A 20,926-nucleotide genomic window follows, 5' to 3' on the forward strand; every position below is an offset into this window, starting at 1 on the left:
TTCGGAAAATTGAAATCGAAAATCGAAAAAGAAGAGCTCGATGGCGACGAACTGAAGCATCGAATCGAAGATCGATCCTTTCCAAATGAAAGCTACGACCTGATCTCCTCGTTCCACCTGCGTTTATATTTGTATTGGAATAAATGTTTGTTTGTTTTTTTAAATTATGATTTGTATTTTTTTAAAATTTTTTTGTAATTTTCTTAATATTTCAATTTTAATGTTAAACTTCTATCATATAAGTTTTATTTAAAACTTCTTTACATATGTTATCATTTATTCAAATAAAAAAATTAATTAAATAATAAACTAAGGGACAATCAAAGTCCCACTAATAATCCACTTAATCCCTTATCTTAGGTCCCTTAAGATAAAAGTTTAATTAAAAATGCTAAGGGACTTGAAACACAATCCCACCATTGTGGTTGCCCTTAGAGTGTGATTGTTTAACTTGATTCTTTTGTTTCCTTGCTTTGTCCACTAATTGAGTTTACTGCTCTATTCCATTGATAATTTTTTCTCTAAATTATTTACTGGTTTAATTTACCTACTTTGGGCCAATTGGTATTCATTAGAGTGGGCCTTCTGTTTTACTAAATGGGCTTTTAATAATTACATTCATCAATTAAAGAAAAAGAGAGAAAAAGGTAATTAGATATTGGATAACCTTTGAAGCGAAGCAAAGCTGCAGAAGAGAAGAGAAGAGAAGAGAAGAGAAGCATTGAGTGGAAGAAGAAGAAAGATCGGTTCTTGGTTTGAGAATTCAATGGCGGTTTCTTCTGTAACATCATTCATATTACCACCCTCTTTCCCAAATCCAACCTCTTCGTCTTCTCCTACCAGACAGAAACTCTCTCTCCTTTCACTGCTTCCATCTTCTAGTTCTACTCATGGCAGCATTAGCTCCTCCGTCCTTAACAAACCCTCCTCCTCGTTCACGAACAAGGTCTTCGCTGCTCCAGAAACTCTCGATGAACCATCATCCTCTGAGGAATTCTCCGAGGTACACACTCTTTTTTTCCCTTCTGTGTCTCCCTCTCGGATTCTTCGATTTGTTTGCATAAGACAATGTTTTGCAGAATCATTACCATGTAGCATTCGATAAAGCTTGTCCCTTTATGTGTGTTTTAGTCTTTGTTCTGGTAAAGTTTACTCCTTTTTTTGTATACTTTCAGGTTCCGAGCTCTTCCTCCAGAAGTGTAGACGCAGATAAGGTATCTTCCTGCTCACTACTAGAATGTTCGTTATGCACATTTGTCAAAGTTGTTGTCTTTTTTTGGTTTACTACGCTCTTAAGTGCCTTAATAATTTTCAGACCAGAGTTATGTTTTCTATGGAGGTTTTTGTGGAGATTAATTGTTTTGGTTGGTTAAGTTAGATTTGGTTTATTGTGTAAGCAGATGGCACCAAAGCAAAAGATTAGGATCAAGCTTAGATCATACTGGGTGCCTCTCATTGAGGACTCATGCAAGCAGATACTTGACGCTGCGAGGAATACTAATGCTAAGACTATGGGTCCTGTTCCATTGCCGACCAAGAAGCGTATCTACTGTGTTCTCAAGTCTCCCCACGTTCACAAGGATGCAAGGTTTCACTTTGAGATCCGGACTCACCAGCGGATGATTGATATTCTCTACCCCACTGCTCAGACCATCGACTCCTTGATGCAGCTGGATCTTCCTGCTGGTGTTGATGTGGAGGTCAAGCTCTGAAGATCAACCGTGACTTTACAGTGGTAACAAAAACACTCTCAAACTAATGTGTCTGGTTAGTGAACTGATTATAAAATCTTCATCAGAATAGAATCTAACCTCTTAATATCTTGATGCTTGTTCTTGACTAAAGTGTTTCTTCCTCACAGGTGATGGGCGCTTGCATTGCATGAACAGACTGTTTCAGATCAACTACACTTCTTAGAACTTGTAAGCCCTGTATCAACTTTTTGAGAGCCTCTGTAATGAATATTCTCTTGTTCTTGTTCTTAATTGACGAACAAATCAGCTAGTAAGCAAGTTCAAAGGAATCCATTTTTTGTATGTGTGTTTACTAATTGTTTTGCTGTCAACTGTTATAAATAAGTTCAATATATTTTTCTTTTGTATTTTAGTGGAATCCTTATTTGAATATAGAAATATGAATAGAAACATGAAAAACAACACATGTTGAGTTTTTTTAAAGAATCATGAAAATGGAATCTTGAAAGCCACTTCATTAGTATAATTAATCTGCAAGTTTATCCACAAATTTAATGGAAAGTTTACAATGCCTCGTTAATTTGGCATTATGCATTATATTCAGCTACGTCGTATATTTACCTTGGAGAATGTTAGAATCACACATACATATATGGTTATATATTGGATTATTATAAATAATCAATAAAAACCTACATATATTTTTCTGTAAGTGTCTTCTGTTTCTGTTGACACTTCTTGTAGCAAAAGTGGTACGCACACAGACAACTATAACGTCAGGTCCTCCAGCTTTATAGTGACGGTTAGGTATATGTCCATGATATAGAGGTCTTCATCGTTTGCATTTGTTAGTATTATTATTCAGAGGATATCACAGGGAAGTTTCTGTGAAGGTCAGGTTGTGTTTGCTGCGTCATGGGTCTATATATAATATTATTTGTGGCTCGTCTTGGTCTTCCAAAGTAGTATTATTTATTGACTCAGTGGCCTATAAAATCATCCGTCCAGTCACAAAGGGAGAGGGATCATTTTGGTCAACTCTCTCTCTCTCTCTCTCTCATTCCCCGATGGAAAATCCTCTCGATTTTCTTCTCATTCAGCCCATCTACTTACCTTTGCTCTCCTTTTTCTTGAATCTGGTGCTTTTGCTAATTCTTTCTGTTTCATGGGTATACAACAAGAGTGTAGCTTGTGAAAACAGTGATGGTTTCATGAAGAAAAGGTCTACAAAGATGTCTTCAACGTTTAGTAAGCTGGTTGTTATGAGCTGTGTGTCGTTATCTGTGTTTTATTCTGTGCTCTCGTTGCTGAGCTGCGTTCGCTGGCATTCAAATGTGTGGACTTTCTTTGATCTTCTGTTGGCTGCGCTTACTTGGGGTACCATCTCCATGTACCTTCGTGGACTATACACTGATTCTCATGAGCAGAAGTTACCATATTTGCTTAGAATCTGGTGGGTTCTCTATCTCTTGATTTCTTGCTACCGTCTTGTGGTAGACTTCGTTCTATACAGGAAGCAAGAACTGGTGTCAGTTCACAATGTAGTGTCTGAGTTAGTGGGCGTTTGCGCTGGCTTGTTTCTCTGTTGTTCGTGCTTGTGGAAGCGAGGAGAAGGTGAGAGGACCAACCTCCTCGAAGAACCGTTATTGATTGAGAATGAAGTCTGTGATGATGAGGTAACTACACCTTTTGCAAAAGCTGGGTTTCTAAGCCTCATGAGTTTCTCATGGATGAGTCCTTTGGTTACCTTAGGAAATGAGAAAATCATAGACAGCAAGGACGTTCCTCAAGTTGACAACAGTGACAGAGCTGAGAACCTCTTTCGAGTGTTTAGGAGTAAGCTTGAATGGGACGATGGTGAAAGAAGGATCACCACGTTTAAGCTTGTCAAGGCGCTCTTCCTCACAGTGTGGAGAGATATCCTCTTGTCATTCCTGTTTGCTTTCGTCTACACGATGTCTTGCTACGTTGCGCCGTATCTCATGGACAGTTTTGTTCAGTACCTGAACGGTGAAAGGCAATACAAATACCAAGGATACGTTTTGGTAACGATTTTCTTCGTTGCAAAGCTTGTGGAATGCCAAACTCGGAGACACTGGTTCTTCAGGGGAGGCAAAGCTGGGCTTGGGATGAAAGCGGTTCTAGTTTCAATGATCTACGAAAAGGGCTTGACACTTCCATGTCATTCAAAGCAAGGACAGACCAGCGGCGAGATTTTAAACCTCATGGCGGTAGATGCCGACAGGCTAAATGCTTTTACTTGGTTTATGCATGATCCGTGGATACTTGTTTTACAAGTTAGTTTGGCGTTATGGATCTTGTACAAGAGCCTCGGACTCGGATCAGTTGCAGCTTTCCCGGCCTTTATTTTAGTTATGCTTGCGAACTATCCCTTTGCAAAGCTGGAAGATAAGTTCCAGAGCAATCTGATGAAGTCCAAAGACAACAGGATGAAGAAAACATCAGAGGTGTTGCTGAACATGAGGATCCTCAAGCTTCAGGGGTGGGAGATGAAGTTCCTATCCAAGATTCTTGACCTTAGACACGTCGAAGCAGGCTGGCTCAAGAAGTTTGTGTATAACTCAGCCGCTATGAGCTCTGTTCTGTGGACCGCGCCTTCTTTCATATCCGCAACAGCTTTTGGCGCTTGTGTGTTGCTTAAGATTCCTCTCGAGTCAGGGAAGATACTGGCGGCTCTTGCGACGTTTCGGATTCTGCAGAGTCCAATCTACAAACTTCCTGAAACAATCTCGATGTTTGTTCAGGTTAAGGTGTCTCTTGGCAGGATTGCATCTTTTCTATGTCTGGATGATTTGGAGAAAGATGTTGTGGAGCGACTTACTAGTAGAAGTTTGGCTCTGGAAGTTAGAAATGGTTATTTCTCTTGGGATGAATCTTCCTCAATCCCAACACTGAGAGATGTGAGTTTTGAAGTGTCTCAAGGGATGAATGTAGCTGTTTGTGGTACCGTTGGCTCGGGTAAATCAAGCTTACTCTCATCCATACTAGGCGAAGTCCCCAAAATATCTGGAACCGTTAAGGTTTGTGGAAGAAAGGCATACGTTGCACAGTCTCCTTGGATTCAAAGCGGCAAAGTGGAGGATAATATTTTGTTTGGTCAGCCAATGGAAAGAGAATGGTACGAGAGGGTGCTTGAAGCATGTTCTTTGAACAAGGACTTGGAGTTGCTTCCGTTCCATGACCAGACGGTTATTGGGGAAAGGGGTATCAATATAAGCGGTGGACAGAAGCAGCGTATACAAATCGCTCGTGCTCTCTACCAAAACGCAGATATTTATCTGTTCGACGACCCTTTTAGTGCAGTTGACGCTCATACAGGATCACATCTCTTCAATGTAATAGTCGTTTCCTTTTCTTTCCACTCTTACCATCATCACCTTTGTGCTTATTGTTCTTTGTAACAGGAAGTCATTTTGGGGATTCTGAAAGACAAGACAGTCATATACGTCACTCATCAAGTTGAATTTCTGCCTGAAGCTGATCTTATACTGGTGTGTGACTTGCTTACTCTGTACTATACATTATGCTAATACATAGTTATGAAATCTAATAATCATTTTGGTAGGTTATGAAAGATGGAAAGATCACACAAGCAGGGAGATACAATGAGATTCTCGATTCAGGAACAGACTTCATGGAGCTTGTGGGAGCTCACACTGACGCCTTAGCAACTGTTGATACATATGAACAAGGCTGTGCTTCATCAGAATCAACTACAAACAAAGAAAAAGAAGCACCCAGTGATGAAGAAAAGCTAGAGAAAGATTCGGGTAAGCCAAGAGGAGGACAACTAGTTCAACAAGAGGAAAGGGAGAAGGGGAAAGTTGGGTTCACTGTGTACAAAAAGTACATGGCACTAGCATACGGAGGAGCAGTGATTCCTATTATATTGCTAGTACAGATTCTCTTTCAGATTCTAAACATTGGTAGCAACTATTGGATGACATGGGTGACTCCTGTTTCCAAGGATGTTGAACCTCCGGTGAGCGGGTTTACGTTGATTCTAGTCTATGTTCTTCTAGCCATCGCCAGCTCCTTGTGCATACTCTTCAGAGCGTTGCTGGTATCGATGACTGGTTTCAAGATGGCAACTGAGCTCTTCACACAAATGCATCTCCGCGTTTTCCGAGGTTCCATGTCTTTCTTTGATGTCACACCAATGGGAAGAATCTTGAATAGAGTAAGTATCTCCAAAAAACATATTTCAAACAAATTCATTTATCTAATTACTATGTTTTCAATCTTTGTTTTTAGGCTTCTACAGACCAAAGTGTAGTGGACTTGAGATTACCGGGTCAATTTGCATATGTTGCTATTGCTGCTATTAACATATTGGGGATTATGGGAGTGATGATACAGGTGGCTTGGCAGGTCCTTATCATCTTCATCCCTGTCGTCGCTGCAAGTGCCTGGTACCGGGTATTGTCCTAAACCAATGTTTAGCTTCTTACTTGTTGATACGAACCCTGACCATTGTGACTGTTCAGACAAAACTAATATTACATTTGGTGGTTTCGGACCTTCTTGTTTGGTTCTTACTCTTACTTATTAATGGTATCTATGCACACAGCAATATTATATATCTGCGGCTAGGGAACTCGCGAGACTAGCTGGAATAAGCAGATCGCCTTTGGTGCATCATTTTTCAGAAACACTCTCAGGGGTAACAACTATCAGAAGCTTTGATCAAGAACCGAGGTTCCTCGGTGACATCATGAAACTCAACGACTGTCTTTCTCGTCTGAGGTTCCATTCCACTGGCGCAATGGAATGGCTCTGCTTCCGCCTTGAACTGTTGTCCACCATCGCATTTGCGCTATCACTTGTTATCGTAGTTTCTGCCCCTGAAGGGACAGTTAATCCAAGTAAAGCCACTAGTGACTTCTTTTGTTTTCGTTTCAGATTCACAAACTGAGAATCTTCCTCTCGTCTTTCTTATAGGCTTTGCAGGATTGGCTATTACATATGCACTCAATCTAAACAGCCTGCAATCAACTTTGGTATGGACGCTTTGTGATCTTGAGAACAAAATGATATCCGTGGAGAGGATGCTTCAGTACATAGACATCCCCAGTGAACCGTCTCTGGTGATTGAATCAACTCGGCCTGAGAAGTCATGGCCTTCTCGCGGAGAGATTACTATTAGTAATCTCCAGGTGCGGTATGGACCGCATTTGCCTATGGTCCTGCATGGACTGACGTGTACTTTCCCTGGAGGTTTGAAAACAGGAATCGTTGGAAGAACAGGATGTGGCAAGTCCACTCTGATTCAAACTCTTTTCAGGATTGTGGAGCCAACAGCTGGAGAGATCAGAATCGATGGGATAGATATCTTGACCATTGGGCTGCATGACTTGCGTTCTAGGCTAAGTATTATACCTCAAGATCCGACCATGTTTGAAGGCACGGTTCGTAGCAACTTGGACCCTCTTGAGGAATACAGTGATGACCAAATCTGGGAGGCGCTCGACAAGTGTCAGCTCGGGGTTGAAGTGAGGAAGAAAGAACTGAAACTAGATTCCCCTGTTAGCGAGAATGGACAGAACTGGAGTGTTGGTCAGAGACAGCTCGTGTGCCTGGGACGAGTCTTACTCAAGAGAAGCAAAGTGTTGGTTCTTGATGAAGCCACTGCTTCTGTGGATACTGCGACTGATAATCTGATACAGGAGACTCTGAGGCAACACTTTGCGGATTGTACGGTGATAACAATCGCACACAGGATATCTTCTGTTATAGACAGTGATATGGTCTTGCTACTAGACCAAGGTCCTGAACTCTCATGATTCATCATCATACACTTCTACTATGAAGATTTGTATTAATGTTTTCTCTGTGTCCTAAGTGCAGGGCTTATCAAGGAACATGATTCACCGGCGAGATTGCTTGAAGACAAGTCTTCTTCTTTCTCAAAGCTTGTGGCAGAGTACACAACGAGTTCAGAATCCAAATTCAACAGAAGCTGTTAGTTAGAATCGAAAGATTCCATAATAATGGGACAATTATTAAAGCTAAACAAGTTTATATCCAAACATGTACTGAAAATTTTAAACCAATGTTGGACTTTTCACATGGCTATGAATATATCCACATGCCTCTATCTTGAGCCGATAACATGATTAGATTGTGAACTTGGTGGTGGTGGTATCTTTAATCACTGGCCATAAATTATAATGTCATTATCACAAAAAGTATAGGTTATATTGATATTTATGAGATGGTAGCGTGAGACAGAGAAATGAAGAAGAATAGTAGTAGCCGTTGACTGACAAAAACAGAGACTTTCTACTTTACTTGCAGCACAATCCTCTACGTATCTCTTTTGTCTTTATTATTTCATTTACCAAAAAATCTAAATCCCAAAAGTATGATAATTTTAGCTGTCGGACTATGTGTAGTGAGCGTAATAAAGTCACGAATATTTTTTAAGATATATATATTGTGAGGCTCACATGATTTTGATTTTTCAACATTTTGAATTGACTAATAAATAGAATAAAGTGAAAGGTTTATAAAAGATCCGTGAAAAGCAAGTAAAGAAAGAAGCATCTGTATCATCTCCTCTGGTGGGGCTTGAGAGAGAGAGAGGACTATTTTCTCTACCTTCTTCGTCGTTTCTTGTCCGTGCTCTTCAAGACATACTGTGTCTACATCAAACTCACTTCACTCTCGTTCTATAACTATAAGTTCTTCTCCTTCGTTGAAAACTCTGCACCAAATCATTAACTACAACCCATTTTCTTAAATCATTTGGAAAACAAAAAAAGAAGAGCAAAGCCATGGACTTTCTGAGTTCCATGAAGGAAGATGGCTTGTTAACAACCTATTCTTCTCGGTCTTTTCTTCTTGAACCTCTTCTCTTAAGATGGGTCTTTGGTTTCTTGCACGTGGTTTTGTTGCTGGTGCTGTTTTGCTTATGGGTGCGTAACAAAGTTTGGGGAGATAGTGGTTTTGGTGTTGTTACAAAGAGTCTAAAATCTAAGGCGGTTCTGTTTTGTAGTTTAGCTCTGTCTCTCCTTAATCTCGTGTTATTGTTGTTGAGTGGTTTCTCTTGGTACGAGAGTAGTTGCTCAGATAATGAGCAGCTAGTTTCTCTCGTCGTGTTTGTATTAGCAATGGTTTCTTGGGGGACTTTGTCTATTTGCTTGCATCGTTGCAGTGACTATGAGCAAACAAAGCCTCCGTTTCTGCTTAGGCTCTGGTTGGTTCTCTATCTCTTGGTTTCTTGCTACTCTCTTGTGGTAGATATCGTTATCTACAAGAAAAACAAAACCGTACATGTTCTTCTTCCAGTGTACGAGATAGTTTCTTTTAGTGCTGCTTTGTTTCTCGGTTATGTGGCTTTCTTCAAGAAAGCTAGAGGCAGCATCAATAGGGTTTTGGAAGAGCCACTCTTGAATGAAGACTCTAGTGTTGGTGCTACTCCTTACTCTAGAGCTGGCATTCTCAGTCTCTTGACTTTCTCTTGGATGAGTCCATTGATAGAAACTGGAAACAAGAAAGCCCTTGATCTAGAAGATGTCCCTGAGCTTCATGTCAGTGACAGCGTAGTCAAGTTAGCACCTAACTTCAGGAGCATGCTTGAATCATCATCAGATGGTGGTGGTGTCACCACGTTCAAGCTCTTAAACGCCTTGTTCTTCTCATCTCACTGGGAGATTCTAGTGACTGCCTTCTTTGCTTTCATCTACACGATCGCATCATACGTTGGACCAGCACTCATTGACACACTCGTCCAGTACCTTAACGGACGTAGACAGTACAACAACGAAGGCTATGTGCTAGTCACTACTTTCTTTCTTGCTAAGCTTCTTGAGTGTCTTGCCAAGAGACATTGGTACTTCAGGTTACAGAAGATCGGTATTAGAATGAGATCTTGTCTTGTCGCAATGATATACGAAAAAGGTCTAACTCTTTCATGCCATTCAAAGAAAGGACGTACAAGCGGTGAGATTATAAACTTCATGACTGTGGATGCTGAGAGGGTTGGTAGCTTCTGCTGGTACATACATGACTCATGGCTGCTTTTGTTACAAATCGGTCTAGCTATGTGGCTATTGTACATGAGCCTGGGGTTAGCATCTATAGCTGCATTGGTTGCTACATTTCTAGTAATGCTTGTGAACATCCCATTTGGGAAAATGCAAGAGAGGTTTCAGGAGAAGTTAATGGAAGCCAAGGACAGCAGGATGAAATCGACATCCGAGATCTTGAGAAACATGAGGATTCTCAAACTCCAGGGATGGGAGATGAAGTTTCTGTCGAAGGTATTCGATCTTAGGACGTGCGAGGAAGGGTGGCTGAAGAAGTATGTGTATAACTCAGCTGTTATAAGCTTTGTTTTCTGGGGAGCTCCTACTTTGGTGTCAGTCTCCACCTTTGGTGCTTGTATACTTCTTGGGGTTCCACTTGAATCTGGAAAGATACTCTCGGCGATTGCAATCTTTAGTACTCTACGACAACCGATCTTCTACCTTCCGGAAACTATCTCCATGGTTGTGCAAACAAAAGTCTCTCTAGACAGGATTGCATCTTATCTTTGTCAAGAAAATTTAAACCCTGACGTTGTGGAGAACCTTCCAAAAGGAAGTTCAGACATAGCTGTGGAAGTGAGCAACAGCACTTTATCTTGGGATGTTTCATCTGCTAACCCAACTCTAAAAGACATTAATCTCAAGGTCTTCCATGGGATGAAGGTTGCAGTTTGTGGTACTGTTGGCTCTGGGAAGTCAAGCTTGCTTTCTTCTATACTAGGAGAAGTACCTAAGATATCTGGAAGTCTTAAAGTTTGTGGAACAAAAGGGTACGTTGCACAGTCTCCTTGGATCCAGAGCGGTACTATTGAGGAGAACATCTTGTTTGGTAAGGCTATGGAAAGAGAAAGATATGAAAAGGTGGTTGAAGCATGTTCTTTGAGTAAGGATCTGGAGGTACTCTCATTTGGTGACCAGACCGTCATTGGAGAACGTGGGATCAATCTGAGTGGTGGACAAAAGCAAAGGATACAGATTGCAAGAGCTCTTTATCAAGATGCAGATATCTATCTGTTTGATGATCCTTTTAGTGCTGTGGATGCTCACACAGGAACACATCTCTTTAAGGTAAAATCTTCTTTCTTTAGCCGTTAGTGTCATTTTTTAATATTTTCATTCTGAATGTTCTTTCAGGAAGTTTTGTTGGGGCTTTTGAGTTCAAAAACAGTTATATATGTAACTCATCAAGTTGAGTTCTTACCTGCTGCTGATCTTATACTGGTATGTGAATAGTATGGAGTTTCTTTTATCTTTTCAAGTTGAGTTCTTACCTGCTTATGATCTTGTCTTGTGTCTCAGGTCATGAAAGATGGAAGGATCAGCCAAGCTGGAAGATACAATGATATCCTCAACTCTGGAACAGATTTCATGGAGCTTATAGGTGCTCATCAGGAGGCTCTGGCAGTAGTTGGTTCAGTTCATGCCAGTTATGCTTCTGAGAAACCTGGTCTTGTGAGAGATGCTATTGACTCTAAGGAGACACAAGAAAGCCAAGATTTGAAGAATGGTAAGTCAGACACTGGAGAGGCCAATAGACAACTTGTGCAAGAGGAAGAGAGGGAGAAAGGTAGCGTCTCTTTGGATGTATACTGGAAATATATAACACTAGCCTATGGAGGAGCTCTTGTGCCTTTCATATTGTTGGCACAGGTTCTGTTTCAGCTTCTACAGATTGGAAGCAACTACTGGATGGCTTGGGGTACTCCTGTTTCCAAAGATGTTGAAGCTCCTGTGAACCTTTATACATTAATGATTGTGTATGTGGCTTTAGCCGTTGGAAGTTGCTTCTGCATTCTTGTAAGATCCACACTTCTTGTAACGGCTGGTTACAAGACTGCCACTGAACTGTTTCATAGGATGCACCGCTGCATTTTCCGCTCTCCTATGTCTTTCTTTGATACCACTCCAAGTGGAAGAATCATGAATAGAGTATGTCTCTGGACACTGTAACACTGAGGATTTTTAGATATCTATATTTTGTGATTAATGTTTTTTTTTTCCCCTGCTATAGGCTTCTACAGATCAGTCAGCGGTGGATTTGGACATACCATATCAATTCTCATCACTTGCTGTCACAGCCATTCAGGTTATTGGGATCATTGGAGTTATGTCACAGGTTTCTTGGTTGGTTTTTCTTGTCTTCATCCCTGTGGTTGCTGCCTCCATATGGTATCAGGTATTGTCCAAGAGTTGATTCTGTAAAATTTTAGCTACGTTTTGTGACTAAAGAGCTTTCAACTTTGCAGAGATATTACATAGCTGCAGCAAGAGAACTTTCACGGTTAGATGGAGTATGCAAAGCCCCACTGATTCAGCATTTTTCTGAAACGATTTCAGGGTCAACAACCATCAGGAGCTTCAATCAAGAATCAAGATTCCGTGGCGACAACATGAGGCTTAGTGATGCTTACTCTAGGCCCAAATTTTATTTAGCTGGAGCAGTGGAGTGGCTTTGCTTTCGCCTTGATATGTTATCTTCACTTGTGTTTGCCTTTTCACTCATTTTCTTGATCTCTATACCTACTGGAGTGATTGATCCAAGCCTCGCCGGATTAGCCATTACTTATGGACTCAATCTGAACACTCAGCAAGCTTGGCTGATGTGGGCTCTTTGTAATCTTGAGAACAAAATCATATCGGTAGAGAGGATCCTTCAGTATGCAAGTGTTTCTAGTGAACCACCTCTTGTTATAGAATCAAACAGGCCTGAGAATTCATGGCCTTCACTTGGAGATGTGGACATCCGCGATCTTCAGGTATCTATCTATCTATCTATATTTTTTTCCCTACCAAGTTTTCATGCTCTAGATCTCCCACTTGTTTTGTTTTTCTTAACCATTTGTTTTTTTGGACACATTGTTAGGTCAGATATGCTCCACATATGCCACTAGTGTTGAGAGGAATAACATGCACATTCAAAGGAGGTCTAAGAACAGGAATAGTTGGAAGAACAGGAAGCGGGAAATCGACATTGATACAAACCCTTTTCCGCATTGTAGAACCATCAGCCGGAGAGATCAGGATAGATGGAGTGAATATCTTGACCATTGGGTTGCATGACTTGCGTTTAAGACTAAGTATTATACCCCAAGATCCAACCATGTTTGAAGGAACTGTTAGAAGTAACTTAGACCCTCTTGAAGAGTACACAGATGATCAAATATGGGAGGTGGGTCTGTTTAGTTTATGTTCTTTCTTCACTAGTAAAAATGTTCACTCTTGACTAATAATTACTTCCAGGCTCTTGACAAGTGCCAACTAGGAGATGAGGTGAGGAAAAAGGAACACAAGCTTGATTCATCTGTGAGTGAGAATGGAGAGAACTGGAGCATGGGTCAGAGGCAACTCGTCTGTCTTGGGAGAGTTCTACTCAAAAGAAGCAAGATCTTGGTGCTTGACGAAGCCACTGCTTCTGTTGACACTGCAACTGACAATCTGATACAGAAAACGTTAAGAGAGCACTTCTCAGATTGTACGGTGATAACCATTGCACACAGGATATCTTCTGTTATTGACAGCGACATGGTTCTGCTTCTTAGCAATGGTTTGTCTGAAACTTTCAAAACCATTTCATAGAACATGTGTGCTTGTGTGTGTAGATGAATCATTGAGTGTCTTGTTTTGTTATGTGTACAGGTATCATTGAGGAGTATGATTCGCCAGTGAGGCTGCTCGAGGATAAGTCTTCATCTTTTGCTAAACTCGTCGCTGAGTACACCTCAAGATCAAGTTCCAGTTCTGATTAAACCTCTATTTAAGCTGGCTTGTGATTCACATGAATTACAGGATGCTGTCTTTGTATTGTATTACTTCTATAACACTATCAGTTCTTTTTTTCTCAATGTATAAAAGATTAACCTACATGTTAGACATCATGATCTGAAACAGAAAAAATAAAACAAATAATACAATCTATGTCTCTCTCTTGTCCTCCCTATACAAACCTGAAACCAATAGCTTCTTGAGCTCCAGTTTGATCATAAGTTTCTCAGGTTTTATCCTCAGTCTTCCAAAGAGTAATTATTCTTCATTATCCTTTCTTCTTCAGGGCATACATACACAACTTGAGGCACTAGGACTACACTAGCCTCTTCAGTGCCTCCACCACATTTGACACTGGTGGCCGAAGTCCAGGCTCCGACTAAAAAAGCAAACACTGAACTTACAAAAAGGTCTGAAAACATATATAAACAACAACACATAGAGAAACCGGCAATGACTTTACCATGACACAGATGGAAACTATATCTGCGAATGCCGAGAGAGATTCTGGAGCGTAGAGTCCACACAAGGCGGGATCAACCATTTCCTCAAGAGTTTCCATGTCCTTAAGCTTTGGCTTTGCCCAACGAACTAGAGACTGTTCTGCCTTAGGCCTATCACTGAAGATTGGAGGCAAACATTTTCAGATACTTATATCAGAGAACTATATTCTAAAATATTTAATAACTGAACCTGTCATAAGGCATTCGACCGGTTAGAAGCTCCAGCATCACCACACCAAAGCTATACACATCGCTCTTTAGTGTATAAGCCGAGGGATCTGCGCACTCTGGAGCATTGTATCCAACTCCAAGATTCTGACTTGTGCGCTGCAGTTTTCAAGAAAGAAGACAATTAATCTACAGATTAGAAACAAACAACTATGTATCTATTAGTATTAAGAATTTTATAAGAAGCTCACATGGTGAAAATTTGCCAAGCCATAGTCTGAAAGATGAGGGTTTAGCTCACTGTCGAGTAAAATGTTTGATGACTTGATGTTCTTGTGAACTAATGGAGGCGAACAAACCTCATGAAGGTACCTGTCAAAAAAAAAAGTAGCTGGTTAGTTAGATGATTATATTTTTGAAAGAAGGTTAGATCTAATTACTCTATAGCTTGAGCAGTTCCTAGAGCGATTCGGATTCTGGTGTTCCAAGTTAATGGTCTGCTGAAATCATCAGTCTGGTGAAGAAATCTATTAAGTGATCCACTTGTGAAGTACTCATAGACAAGCATGTTCCTTCCTTGTTCTGAACAATAACCAACAAGCTCAGCTACATTCGGGTGGTGAATGCTCGAGATGTTGGACACTATGTGTGAAAACTCTTCTTGATTTCCTTTTCCTAATAGCGAAGAATCGATCTCTTTCACTGCATACTTCTGTTTTAAACAAAGTTCTTGATAAGATGAGATGAATAAGAATAATAGAATGAACAAAGTGAATGAGAGGAGAGAAAACAAACCCTTCCATCTTCATATTTAGCTTTATAAACACGTCCAAGAGTTCCTTCACCAATAAGCCGATTCGGCGAGAAACACGACGCAGAGTTCTGCAAATCCGTGAGGGTAAAGACCTTCACATCGTCGGGCTTGAAGAAACGATCAGGTGTTGCAACCACTTGGGAAGAAGGTATGAGATGAAAAATAGGAGTGTTCTTGAAACTGACAGAAGAAGTTCTGTTAACAGAAGAAGGCTTTGTCTCTGTCAAAGTATTCGAATCAACGGTCTTTTGGCCTTTCAAGTCATCTGTAGAGTCGAACTGGAGCATCTGAGAGGGTTGTGGTGTGAAGAGTGGTTTGCTTCTGTTGGTTCCTCCTCCTTTCTCTTCGTCGAAAAAGTGAGAAGAGTGATGAGAGTTCTTTCTTCTAGCGAACAGTGCAATCACTCCTGCAGTGAATATGAGTCCACCTATAGTAGATGCTGCTACTATAAGTCCGGTGGTCAGAGCCTTGTTGCTTACTCCATCGCCTCCTGAGTTTCTGTCTACACGGCGTGTCCCGGGAGGTGGTGAGGGAGCTCTACCGCTTGACCAACGGTTTCCTCCAGTGCTGACCAAGAACGTAAAGAAAACAGACTAAATGACATATGTTTTGATTGTGTTCAATAGAGAATGAGAGATGAAACTTACTCAAGGTTACCAATGCTCTTCAGCTCGTTTGGGATCCAACCAGTAAATTGATTGTTTGCCACGTTTCTGCCATGGCAAGATTCATAAGAAACGTTAATGAAGGAAAGGGATAGAAACTCTGTGTTACAGTACTTACACATCATCGATTTGAGGGAGGTCTCTGAGTGCATTTATAGACCCTTTGAACTGGTTGTCTTGCAAATGTCTAAAAAAGGGAGTTAAGCAAACAAAAAGGGTAAGGTAAGTAATAAGTACAAGAACTACTTTCAATTGTCTTCTTCTCTTACAGTGTTTTAAGTCCTTTTAGATTGGCAAAACTCTGTGGTAACTTTCCTGTGAGTTGATTAGAAGACAGATCACTGCAAAAACATGAAATTAATGAAACCCCTCACACTTAGCATGTGTGTATATGTGACTTACATTGTTTCAAGTTTTGAAAGCTTTTGAAACATATCGCTAAGTTCACCATTGAGGTTGTTACCACCAAAGTTTCTGAGCAAAAAAACAAGAACCGGTATGAAGAAAATGTTGATACTTATGAAAGTAATATACTAATGAGTCATTAAGTGTCTTTGGCTTACAGGTAAGTGAGATCGTTCATTTGAGATACAGAGTATGGCATGTTACCGTTAAAGTCATTCTCAGAACCATCTCTGCATTGAAGTAAGTTTAACATTTAGTCTGATACATTGTGCAGTGAGAGAAGATCAAGAACAGAACAGAACATGTACTTACAGATAAACAAGATTCTCAGGAAGCTGATAGGGTAAGTTTCCGTTAAGATTATTCTTGCTTACATCACTGTTTACAATGACAACAACATAACATGTAGTTTAAATACCAACCTAAACCTGCTGATCAAGATGTTGAGAGTTGTTACAGGTAAGTGAGTGATTTCAAGTTTGCAAGCTGGTACCCTAAAGATCCACTAAGTCCACGTCCAGACACCTTTCTACAAACAAACATAAAAGGGATCATCGAATCAGAATCGATGAAGAGGGGTACCATTGATCAGATAAGAGAGGAAGTAACAAACATTTGAGTAACAGAAGAGCCCTTGCAAGTAATGCCATCCCATGAATCACCACAAGGATCACCTCCGCTTGAAGACCAACCATTGAGTTTTGATGGAGAGTTCATGCTCTTATAAGCGTCATTAAGAGCCGAAACTACAACAATCAATGAAAAATAAATAATCATTTTATGATTCTTCTCTAATGTCGTTGAGGCAAAGACACACTTACCGTCTTGGCTATCTGTTTTTGCAAGAACATGAGAGGTGAAGACTCCAAAACATGTGATGATGAGTATAAGTGGCTGAAGACTAGGTGCCATGATTGACAGTTTTGAGCTCAGAGATGAAGACCTGTGTAGATTCCTTGAGGAGGAAGGAAACAAAGAAGAACCAAAGGAGGAGGAAGGAAACACTTTTGAGCTCAGAGATCCAAAGAGAAACCCAGTGTTGGTTCTGGGTTTCCTTGAGGAGGAAGGAAACAGAGAAGAACCAAAGGAGAAGAAGTTAGGCTAGGTCATGAAAGAAAAACAAATTTGGAAACGGTGTGGCAGTAACCAAAAATGGAAAATTCAGTTTCTTCTGTTAGTTTTTGAGTGAAAAGGCGAATAAATCTGGACGTGTGAATAGAGAAATGTACAGCTAAAAATGACGCAGACACCGAAACATTAGGGGAGAGAGAGAGAGACCACAACTGGTGTGTCCAAGTCCGATCTAACTGCAATACACACAAAATATTACCAAAGTTGTTTTCAACTTGTAATCAAGCACACGTGTGAACCATCAAACAATATTCCAGAGGGCTTGTCTGAATATATATAATGTTATACATTCACGGTAACATACATGTAATGTCCTCCATGAGAGAGGTATACAAAACTTTGCAGACCAGGAACTCATGTGGTTCAGAGCCATCGCTAAATATATACACATCAATCACTTCTTCAGACAACTTCTCTATCACACAAGCTTAGGAATCAGAGATGCTTCATCAAACAAAATATATACATGACTTAAATACCAGCGTTCTGTGAAGTCTGACTAAGTGGAGCTCCACGCTTGCTCAGCTTCGTCAAGAAGTAAGCCAGGGCAACCTTTGCACCTAAGGAGGCGGAGTGACCACGAGAGAGGCAAACCGCACCACCAACTGCACCGCCCACAAGTAACAGACCGTTTGCTATCTGTTTCTTTGAAGGCTTTCTCAATAGCTTCTTCCGTTTGGCTCCTTCACCTCTGTGCATAGTTCCCAAGGAGTTTGTGATGTCATCTGTCTCATTCTCTAACTCTGATGGAATCTATGATATCAACGAATCAGTTTCAGAACACTAATTTCAAATTTCACAAACAAGACACAAACTTCCAGCACTTGGAGCATAAAACTGAGCTCAGATTTGATGAGCATCCCACCTTTTTCATTAAGCTGACAGCAGATACAGTGGGCCCTTGGGGTCTATGACTGGTTGCAGTGTACTTACGAAGTGCACTTTCCATCTTACAAACGTAACTCCATATGCCTTTTGAGAAAGCAAGCTTTGCCATCTCAACATTTAATCCAGCATCTTCCTGGTGGAACATGTGGATCTCACAAGCGTTCCTACCTGGAACTGCAGCATGGAAAATAAAATAAAAATAAAAAACTATTCGCCACTAAAAAGATATATCATTAGACAGATTTGTGATATAACAAACAGTTACCTTTCCTAATTCGCCAACCAGATCTGAAATAACTCACACGTACATACTTCCTCTGTTGCAACACCATATTGTGATCACAATCCTGATAATAATCAAAGAGCAAAAAAAACTATAAGTTAAGAGGCAAATGTTAATAAGAGGTAAGTTAGCTTGTTTCAGTAAGACCATGTTAGTTAATTTTTTACCTTGATGAAACAATAGAACTTATCATTCATCCCCTCCCACAACCTCCAAGCTAATACATACTCCCTTGGTGTCAAGAAAGGAAACTTCTTTATCGTCCGACCAATCTCAACTCCGCTGTTACTGTCGACCTGCAACTGCTCGTGCTCGACCACGGTCTTATCCCACTGTTTCCTGTACTCATTGTCCATGTAAAAGTCCCTCAAAGCCTCTGGAGAGCAGTCCTCAAACACCGTGGTACTTAAGTACTTCATGGGACCACCGTCCTACAAGAACCAAAGAGCATAAACTCAGAGAATAAACAAAGTCTCACAGTCGGACACACACACGAGAAGCAAAACTTGGTAGTACTTTTGGTTTGCAGCATTTGGCAGTGTACGAGACGCGAGCGTTGCTTTTGTGAATGATATCTTCCCAAATCTCAGCATCTCCATCTCTCTCCCCAAGTTTTTCAATCAGTCCTTTCAGGTCTTCATCAGAAACAAGTGTAGATATTCTGCAAAGCGTGTGTAGTATGATGAATCTCGAATCATCAAGAGTAGAAGACTAAGCTAATGAAGTTTACAGGTTTAAAAGCTATTCAACTTGAGCTAAAGACGCTTACAGAATCATTCACTGAGGACAAAATTGAAAAACTTAAACATGGAAGAAGAGATCACAAGGAAATGCAAAGCCTTTACCCTGATTGGGAGCTCCTCAGAGACTGAGAAACTGATACGGTAGGTGAAGACGAAGAAGCATGAGTAAAGACTCGAACTTTGCGGAAGATTTGGCAGAGGAAAATGAAGACAAGTGCTAATACGGTGGCCCAGCAGTAACAAAAGACTCCATCACCACCGTCAGCTCGCCGGAAAAAAACCTCGGAAGAGGAGAAATAAAGAGCTAGCTTCGATAAGGTGTTGCCACTATTCATTAAATCCCAAATCTCTGAGAAGGAAACAACTTGGAGATCGAATGGGTTTATAAACAAACATTCACTGTGTTTGTATATTTGCGCGTGGGCTGGTCTGGTTTAGGACAAGGTTACAAAGACTCCTCGCAATGGTTCTGGATGTCTTTTTGACTTGTCCGGACTTGGGACTCAATTTTTCTTCTTGGCCCTTGATTTCTTTTTGTTTCAATTTACCCCCTTTTTGATACTATTTTTACTTGCCCTTTCAAAAGAATATATTATTATGATAACCAGATGTCAGAAGTCAGAGCTGATCTGATCTACATATATTTCCCAAATCCCCTATATATTATTTGAGAAGCATTACAACATTATTTTGTAGCCACTTGTCATCACTAGAATGATTCTTAGAATCCTTAGAAAAATAGTTTGGTCCATCTAAATATATAATAAGCTTTTTATTAAACTAACCATAAATACATTATTAACTAGGTTAAGACCCGCGCCTTGCGCGGGATGAACATTATATATATAAATTATTTTATATATTATATGTTTATAACATATTATGAAATAATAAATATCTATTGAATAATTAAAAAGTCATTATCTACTACTTATATAATTAAATTGGTGCGAACATATAAATAAATTTTATAAATCGAAAAAATATTTTTTCTATTTGATATGATATATAATTAAATTTAAATGATAGTAACATATATATATAATATATTTTAATATTAATATTTATTAGATGATGTTTTTTGCTCATATTTTTTTTATCATTTGTATCTGTTATAGTAAAAAGTCTAAATTAGTGATAACAAAATTTTCACTGTGGGATTAATTAATGGTTTAAGTAATTTATGATATTTTAAAAAATTAAGTTTTCAATATTTTTTCAAATTTTTTATCAAAAACATGTTCAAAGTAAATTTCAAAATTAAGATTTTTATGTATTTTTATATGGGATATAATTTAATTTAAAATGATACATATATTTATATATGTTTTATTTTTGATACTTTTTAAATGAGACTTTCAACTTATATTATTTTTTAATTATTTGTATTATGTCATAACAAAAGTTTTAAATGATAGATCATAAAATTTGAATGTGAAACTTTTAACAGTTTTAGTAATTTATACTCGTTTTAAAAAATTAAAATATAATATATCAATAATTTTTTTTTTATTATATGGTTACTATGATTGTTTAATTATTTTAATAGCTTAAAATTAAACAAATATAATTATAATACACACTTATTTTTATCAAATCTTTATTATTCAAAATCATTAAGTGTCATATATACTTTAGCCACATTAGGCAATTTCGTAATCTTATTTAAGGAAATAATGAAGCACATTAATAATGTATTTATTGTGGTTTAATAAAAAGCTTATTATATATTTAGATGAACCAACTTATTTCTCTAAGGATTCTAAGAATCATTCTAGTGATGACATGTGTCTACAAAAAAATGTTGTAATGCTTCTCA

At 39.3% G+C, this 20,926-nt stretch overlaps 4 protein-coding genes across 10 annotated transcripts; 2 read left to right on the plus strand and 2 right to left on the minus strand.

Moving 5' to 3' along the window:
- Positions 1–641: 641 nt before the first annotated feature.
- LOC103849785 (30S ribosomal protein S10, chloroplastic) lies at positions 642–2,106 on the plus strand. 2 transcript variants are annotated; one of them, XR_004452261.1, is made up of 4 exons: positions 642–1,003; positions 1,176–1,214; positions 1,401–1,767; positions 1,862–2,106. XR_004452261.1 is itself a non-coding variant. In XM_033281523.1 (4 exons), exons 1-3 carry the CDS (start codon positions 767–769, stop codon positions 1,710–1,712), a joined length of 588 nt encoding a protein of 195 aa, XP_033137414.1. In that variant the 5' UTR covers positions 643–766; the 3' UTR covers positions 1,713–1,735; positions 1,862–2,106. The 2 variants fall into 2 exon arrangements, 1 of the variants encoding a protein (XP_033137414.1); XM_033281523.1 differs by having other exon boundaries at positions 643–1,003; positions 1,401–1,735.
- Positions 2,107–2,374: 268 nt separating this feature from the next.
- On the plus strand, positions 2,375–13,658 carry LOC103849739 (ABC transporter C family member 6). 4 transcript variants are annotated; one of them, XM_033281509.1, is made up of 8 exons: positions 2,375–5,050; positions 5,120–5,206; positions 5,281–5,895; positions 5,970–6,134; positions 6,286–6,580; positions 6,657–7,177; positions 12,986–13,289; positions 13,382–13,658. In XM_033281509.1, the coding sequence occupies exons 1-8, from the start codon at positions 2,762–2,764 to the stop codon at positions 13,489–13,491; spliced, it is 4,386 nt and encodes a 1,461-aa protein (XP_033137400.1). In that variant the 5' UTR covers positions 2,375–2,761; the 3' UTR covers positions 13,492–13,658. The 4 variants fall into 4 exon arrangements, with proteins under 4 accessions (XP_033137400.1, XP_033137396.1, XP_033137403.1 ...); XM_033281512.1 differs by lacking the exons at positions 12,986–13,289; positions 13,382–13,658 and adding an exon at positions 7,563–7,834 and having other exon boundaries at positions 3,133–3,370; positions 3,447–5,050; positions 6,657–7,481; XM_009126460.2 differs by lacking the exons at positions 2,375–5,050; positions 5,120–5,206; positions 5,281–5,895; ... (1 more) ...; positions 6,286–6,580; positions 6,657–7,177 and adding exons at positions 7,677–10,813; positions 10,880–10,966; positions 11,045–11,674; ... (1 more) ...; positions 11,992–12,501; positions 12,609–12,914.
- Positions 13,556–17,211, minus strand: LOC103849740 (protein STRUBBELIG-RECEPTOR FAMILY 4-like). Of its 2 annotated transcripts, XM_009126462.3 has the most exons (15): positions 16,884–17,211; positions 16,676–16,808; positions 16,520–16,591; positions 16,375–16,440; positions 16,221–16,292; positions 16,060–16,131; positions 15,927–15,998; positions 15,776–15,844; positions 15,640–15,705; positions 14,974–15,559; positions 14,619–14,890; positions 14,430–14,550; positions 14,201–14,337; positions 13,971–14,127; positions 13,556–13,886 (listed from the first exon to the last, which is right to left on the minus strand). In XM_009126462.3, the coding sequence occupies exons 1-15, from the start codon at positions 16,972–16,974 to the stop codon at positions 13,824–13,826; spliced, it is 2,049 nt and encodes a 682-aa protein (XP_009124710.1). In that variant the 5' UTR covers positions 16,975–17,211; the 3' UTR covers positions 13,556–13,823. The 2 variants fall into 2 exon arrangements, with proteins under 2 accessions (XP_009124710.1, XP_033137405.1); XM_033281514.1 differs by having other exon boundaries at positions 16,676–17,211.
- Positions 17,212–17,427: 216 nt separating this feature from the next.
- Positions 17,428–19,685, minus strand: LOC103849738 (phosphatidylcholine transfer protein). 2 transcript variants are annotated; one of them, XM_033281521.1, is made up of 7 exons: positions 19,496–19,685; positions 19,210–19,460; positions 18,881–19,025; positions 18,532–18,795; positions 18,347–18,428; positions 18,059–18,255; positions 17,665–17,946 (listed from the first exon to the last, which is right to left on the minus strand). In XM_033281521.1, exons 2-7 carry the CDS (start codon positions 19,440–19,442, stop codon positions 17,665–17,667), a joined length of 1,203 nt encoding a protein of 400 aa, XP_033137412.1. In that variant the 5' UTR covers positions 19,443–19,460; positions 19,496–19,685. The 2 variants fall into 2 exon arrangements, with proteins under 2 accessions (XP_009124707.1, XP_033137412.1); XM_009126459.3 differs by lacking the exon at positions 19,496–19,685 and having other exon boundaries at positions 17,428–17,946; positions 19,210–19,442.
- Between the last annotated feature and the right edge of the window lie 1,241 nt (positions 19,686–20,926).

The sequence above is a fragment of the Brassica rapa genome, chromosome A01, assembly GCF_000309985.2.
Source record: "Brassica rapa cultivar Chiifu-401-42 chromosome A01, CAAS_Brap_v3.01, whole genome shotgun sequence".
NCBI classification, from domain to species: Eukaryota; Viridiplantae; Streptophyta; class Magnoliopsida; order Brassicales; family Brassicaceae; genus Brassica; species Brassica rapa.

What these genes read in the sequence shown, in the direction of transcription:
- LOC103849740 (XM_033281514.1), bottom strand. Translation starts at nt 16,974, where the DNA reads ATGGCACCTAGTCTTCAGCCACTTATACTCATCATCACATGTTTTGGA. An exon ending in CTAAAAGGACTTAAAACACT is followed by an intron (nt 15,845 to 15,926) that starts GTAAGAGAAGAA and finishes TCCCTTTTTTAG; the next exon opens with ACATTTGCAAGACAACCAGT. An exon ending in TAGTTTCCATCTGTGTCATG is followed by an intron (nt 13,887 to 13,970) that starts GTAAAGTCATTG and finishes TTGCTTTTTTAG; the next exon opens with TCGGAGCCTGGACTTCGGCC.
- LOC103849738 (XM_009126459.3), bottom strand. Translation starts at nt 19,442, where the DNA reads ATGAATAGTGGCAACACCTTATCGAAGCTAGCTCTTTATTTCTCCTCT. An exon ending in CTGAGGAGCTCCCAATCAGG is followed by an intron (nt 19,026 to 19,209) that starts GTAAAGGCTTTG and finishes CACGCTTTGCAG; the next exon opens with AATATCTACACTTGTTTCTG. An exon ending in CCAAATGCTGCAAACCAAAA is followed by an intron (nt 18,796 to 18,880) that starts GTACTACCAAGT and finishes TGGTTCTTGTAG; the next exon opens with GACGGTGGTCCCATGAAGTA.
- LOC103849739 (XM_009126460.2), top strand. Translation starts at nt 8,492, where the DNA reads ATGGACTTTCTGAGTTCCATGAAGGAAGATGGCTTGTTAACAACCTAT. An exon ending in CTGCTGCTGATCTTATACTG is followed by an intron (nt 10,967 to 11,044) that starts GTATGTGAATAG and finishes CTTGTGTCTCAG; the next exon opens with GTCATGAAAGATGGAAGGAT. An exon ending in GGTTCTGCTTCTTAGCAATG is followed by an intron (nt 13,290 to 13,381) that starts GTTTGTCTGAAA and finishes TTATGTGTACAG; the next exon opens with GTATCATTGAGGAGTATGAT.
- LOC103849785 (XM_033281523.1), top strand. Translation starts at nt 767, where the DNA reads ATGGCGGTTTCTTCTGTAACATCATTCATATTACCACCCTCTTTCCCA. An exon ending in CCTCTGAGGAATTCTCCGAG is followed by an intron (nt 1,004 to 1,175) that starts GTACACACTCTT and finishes GTATACTTTCAG; the next exon opens with GTTCCGAGCTCTTCCTCCAG. An exon ending in GAAGTGTAGACGCAGATAAG is followed by an intron (nt 1,215 to 1,400) that starts GTATCTTCCTGC and finishes TTGTGTAAGCAG; the next exon opens with ATGGCACCAAAGCAAAAGAT.